This window comes from Echiichthys vipera (genome assembly GCF_963691815.1).
Source record: "Echiichthys vipera genome assembly, chromosome: 14".
Taxonomy (NCBI): domain Eukaryota; kingdom Metazoa; phylum Chordata; class Actinopteri; order Perciformes; family Trachinidae; genus Echiichthys; species Echiichthys vipera.
In genome coordinates, this window is record NC_139839.1 from 4,289,671 (window position 1) to 4,295,245 (window position 5,575).

Genomic DNA, 5,575 nt, shown 5'->3' on the forward strand with positions numbered 1-5,575 from the left:
GGAGGGACCATGCGCGGACATTTAAAACAATGGCGGTGAAAGGTTCACGTTGGTGTGATGCGGAGGTGGAGTGTTTACTGCAGATTTGGTCGATGAAAAGATTCAAAAACAGTCGACAAGACGCACAAAAACTCCGAGGTCTACGGAAAGATCTGGAAACAAAGCCACGCATCGCCATGACGTCATCAATGCGTGTGACGTGTTACGGCGTGATGACGTATAGGCAGCAAGAAGCATTCTCCGAGGCCCAGGTAGTGTGAGTACAAACGGGCCTGGAGGGGGGGACAAGGACCCTAAAGCACGGGGCACGGTGCGGAGGCACAGTGGGAGGGCGCCCTTACCGTGTTGCTTATTTCTCCCGTAAATGAAGAAGAAACGACCTTCCTGACGGCGTTTCCTCTCCATCCCAAACGTCTCTTGTTGAGTTCACGTCGACTAAAACAATAAATTAGATTAAAATGAACGAAGATAGAAACACCATCGCTCATCTTTATCGCTCCGGGCTGCGTCCTTTAATTAAAAGTACAGAAAAAAACCCTCACGAGTGATTTTCAGGGACTGGATTTTACCCGTAACATGAAAGGAGAAGAGTCTTTTTGCACACGGCACTTAAATATTTTTGCTGAATCGAACATTTTGCACTCAGAGAACTGATATCCAAGCATGTTCACACTCTTACTTACGGGGTTCTGCCGCCCACCACAGACGAGAGAATGATTAACCAAGCTGGCAATGATGATGCATGTGTGTGTGTCACTGTCAGAGAGTGTGTGTGTGTGTGTGTGTGTGTGTGTGTGTGTGTGTGACAGGAGGTGAAGGTCTGCCTGAGGGACACAGATGCAGGAGGACGGACTGCATTAGTGGAGTCGTTTGGAAGCAGGCGGCAGACGTCAACCTCCAATATTTCACCCTTAAAGACACCCAACAGTGTGTGTGTGTGTGTGTGTGTGTGTGTGTGTGTGTGTTTTGTTGGCACCTTTGGGTCCAACGCAGCCAGCGCAGGAGTGAAGTGCTCGTTAAAAAGTACAGCGGCAGCAGCGGCGATGTCGAGGTTGTCTGAGGCGGCAGCGTGAGCGTGAGAGCACCGGGGACGCAGGAACCAGGAGTGCCACGCCAGTCCCTCCTCAGCCTCCTGCAGCAAAGGGACAGGAGCAACAAGCCTCAGCGGGTCCCGTCCGCGGCGGTCTCAGGTAAAGTGCATGGCTGTGTGTGTGTGTGTGTGTGTGTGTGTGTGTGTGTGTGTGTGTGTGTGTGTGTGTGGGGTTTGAGTGCATAAGGTAGAAGCCGCGGATGCATTAATGTTCCCGCACGCACTGAAAACGAGCGTAACTTTGCATGAGTGCTGTTGGAAAGACAGAGGGACGCGCTGCAGGTCTCACACATGTGACCCCGGGACGTCCCAGACTGATCTCTGACACTAACACGGTTCTTTGTCTCTTAAATGTTTCTGAATTGTTGTGTTTTAAATATGCAAATGATGCGTTATCTCAAATTTAAGCACTTTTAAAGCACTTGAAAAGGTCCTTTTTCAGGCTTTTCCAGCACCTCACAGTCGTGGTAGATCGAATATTTCTACAAATACATACACAAAATTATTATTTCACTTCTTTTTTCATTAAAATCACATAAATAAAGATGGTTTAATGTTATAAACGACTAAAATTGTTCCATAAAACCAAATTTAACTATTTAATAAACTGTAAACTGTCAATTTTTAAGCAGTTATCCAAAAAAAAGCATGTTTCAAACCTTGAAAATACATTAAAATCGAAGCATTTTCAAGGATTTCAAGCACGTTTACGCTCCCTCTGTGAAATATGAGCTCATTCTCGTTTACTTCCAGAGCAGAAATGTGAACTTCTGCTAAAACCAGGTTCAAAAATGTCTTTTTGTTGACGTATAAGTCAAAGATTTTTACAGATATGTCTTTTTATCAATCCGTTAATCACAAAACAACGTCAACAGCCTTTAGAAAAGTCTATTTTCTGCATGTTTTTATGAATCAAATGTATAAATGATGGTTGATATGTGAACAAAAACCTTCAGAATTAAGTCAAATGGACATTTTGGTGTCTGTAAGATTTAAAATATTTAAAGATTCCCTACTCTCTACTCCCAGTTGAGTTTTTCTTTTATTTTGAAACATGCAAATGCTTATCTGACGCATATCTGACACTACCTTTGGGTCCACTGAGGAGAAAACTACCGACACAAACAGACAAAGGGAAGTCAGATACATGTTTTCTTTCCACCAACAACAACAACACTTTTAGGACGGGTGACAAACCCAGGGAACAGTAACTACGTATAAACCTTTATAAGCTGTGACATCAAACATGTTTTGCGGATCCACACAAATTTTATCTGGTGGAAGACAAAAAGGCTAAATGACTAAAAATAGATGCAAAACCAACACAAAAAGATGCAAAATGACTAGAAATAGATGCAAAACCACCACAAAAAGATGCAAAATGACTAGAAATAGATGCAAAACCAACACAAAAAGATGCAAAATGACTAGAAATAGATGCAAAACCACCACAAAAAGATGCAAAATGACTAGAAATAGATGCAAAACCACCACAAAAAGATGCAAAATGACTAGAAATAGATGCAAAACCACCACAAAAAGATGCAAAATGACTAGAAATAGATGCAAAACCACCACAAAAAGATGCAAAACGACTAAAAATAGATGCAAAACCACCACAAAAAGATGCAAAACGACTAAAAATAGATGCAAAACCAACACAAAAAGATGCAAAATGACTAAAAATAGATGCAAAACCAGCACAAAAGATGTAAAATGACTAAAAATAGATGCAAAACCAGACTTTCAGGCCAGGGAACAGTAACTACATATAAACCTTTATAAGCTGTGACATCAAACATGTTTTGCGGATCCTGACACATTTTATCTGGTGGAAGACAAAAAGGCTAAATGGCTCTTTTGATAGTAAAGGCTGCAGACCCCTGACCTAGATCCACTGTGTCCCTAATGTTAGTTCTATGGTGAGGGAGAAAAGGTAAGAGGACATCCTCCCCATAGAACTGACTTTAACTGTAACCTTCCACATACTGCTCTGTGTGTTGGGGTACTTTTATTTACCCGGGTCAGCACCAGCCGGCTGGACTTTGCCCAGACGAGCAGCAGTTGTCCCAGACAGCTGTAACGCCGTCTCAGCCTCGTGTCTCCCAGGCTGTAATTAGGAGCAGACAGGTAAAGCCCTCTAACGCCGGCCTCCTCTTAGTGGTAAATAGTCATTTCTGGCTCAAGGTGGCAGTTACGTCCAACATCAACACTGAGAGAGTCCCGTTCTTCTAAAAAAGGAGCTGCAGCGCACGACACACTCTTCGTTTGTGAGCAAATGTCTCAAGTTATCAGTAAAATACGGCAGAAGTCCTTTTAACGTGTGTTTGTTCTAGTTCAGGGCCTTCCCACTGCAGAGGCGCGCGCTGCAAACCTGGTTCAAGAGAGCAAGGGCGCCATTAAAGGAGTCGTTTTCACTGCGTTCACACTGCAGGTCTGGATCCGGATTCATTTTTGTGTGTCTGTTCCCAAACGTCTTTAAATGTGGCCCGGCTACGGATTTCTGTGTGAGCAGCTCACGCTCCTGAAGCGACCCGCATGCACAGCGCATCATTGATGACACGGCGTGGGTGTGTAAATGTGGTTAGATTAGATTAGATGGTATCAGAGTGAATGTCTGTGTAAATGGGTGAATGTGACAAGTAGTGTGAAAGCGCCTTGCGTACAAGTCCAAGTCCATCGCACCACAACGGTGTTTACAGAAGCCAACATGGCAACGGCGACAGGTATCATAGGAAGTTATGGCTTAAGGCTAAAGACAGTCGACAAGACGCACAAAAACTCCGAGGTCTACGGAAAGATCTGGAAACAAAGCCACGCATCGCCATGACGTCATCAATGCGTGTGACGTGTTACGGCGTGATGACGTATAGGCAGCAAGAAGCATTCTCCGAGGCCCAGGTAGTGTGAGTACAAACGGGCCTGGAGGGGGGGACAAGGACCCTAAAGCACGGGGCACGGGACGGAGGCACAGTGGGAGGGCGCCATTAGCATTGTGAGTGGGGTTGAAATAAGTGTATTTGTAACTAAAGTGACGCACGTCCCCATAGTAACAATACAGTGTTTGTTTGACCGGTCCACCATATGACAGGCACCCTTCCTTTCATTCATCCCTCCTCTGTGTTTCCTCCTCCATCACAGTTGTTGCCATGGCGTCAGCAGCTCTGGAGCTCATGGGCTTCTTCCTGGGCCTGCTGGGGATGCTGGGCACCATGGTCGCCACGGTGCTGCCGTACTGGCAGATCTCCGCCCACATCGGCTCCAACATCGTCACGGCCGTGGCAAACATGAGGGGCCTGTGGATGGAGTGCGTCTACCAGAGCACGGGAGCCTTCCAGTGCGAGACCTACAACTCCATGCTGTCGCTGCCCTCCGACCTGCAGTCCGCACGTGCCCTCATGGTCATCTCCATTGTGTTGTCCGTCCTTGCCATCGCCATGGCGGCCCTGGGGATGCAGTGTACGCTCTGCTTGGAGGGCTCAGGTGCAGCTAAGAGTCGTGTGGCGGGCGCCAGCGGGGGGTTACTCCTCGCTGCGGGTTTACTGTCACTCATACCGGTGGCGTGGACCACACACGAGGTGGTCCAGACCTTCTACCGACCCAGCGTACCGCAGAGCATGAAGTTTGAGCTGGGGGAGTGTCTGTATGTGGGTCTGGCCTCCGCGCTCATCTCCATGCTGGGAGGGGGGATGCTGTGTGTGTCATGCTGCGACGAGCAGGACGGCGGTCGCGGGAGACGGCACGGCGGAGGTTATCCGTATCCAGCCGGGGGCGGTGTGCCGGGCACAGGGCTACGGGCGACCACACAGACATACCACAACCCCACCCTGCACGGAGGGGGCATCAACGTAGCCAGCAGGGGGCAGACGCTGGTCCGCAGTACCAGTCACAGCGACCAGTCGAGTGCACATGGAGTCCAGGGAGCCAAGAAGCCCGCCGCGGCAGGATATGACATCACAGGATACGTCTGAGGTTACCGTCACTCCATCACACCTTTAAATGTGGTCCTCAGAAAACGTACCTTTAATTACATGTATTTATGTATTTATCAGAGATGAGGACTTGAGACTTGGGGACCTGAACCTGAACTGTTTTGATGACTCGTAACTTGACTCGACGGATAAAAAAGGACTCGGGACTCCACTTGGACTTGACTTGAGACATGATGACTCGAACGACTTAGCTAACATTAGTCTGTTACAATCTGTTCCCTCACAACTCTGTAGCTAGCTAAGGTTAGCCGGATACAATCTGTTCCCTCACAACTCTGTAGCTAGCTAATGTTAGCCAGATATAATCTAATCCCTCACAACTCTGTAGCTAGCTAAGGTTAGCCAGATATAACCTATTCCTTTACAACTCTGTAACTAGCTAACGTTAGCCAGATACAATCTTTTCCCTCACAACTCTGTAGCTAGCTAACTTTAGCCGAACACAATCTGTTCCCTCACAACTCTGTAGCTAGCTAATGTTAGCCAGATATAA

At 47.1% G+C, this 5,575-nt stretch overlaps 1 protein-coding gene across 1 annotated transcript; it reads left to right on the forward strand.

The window, feature by feature from the left end:
- Positions 1-4,224: 4,224 nt before the first annotated feature.
- cldn2 (claudin 2) lies at positions 4,225-5,061 on the forward strand (the record flags this gene model as incomplete). Its single annotated transcript, XM_083926575.1, has 1 exon — positions 4,225-5,061. Exon 1 carries the CDS (start codon positions 4,240-4,242, stop codon positions 5,059-5,061), a length of 822 nt encoding a protein of 273 aa, XP_083782701.1. The 5' UTR covers positions 4,225-4,239.
- Between the last annotated feature and the right edge of the window lie 514 nt (positions 5,062-5,575).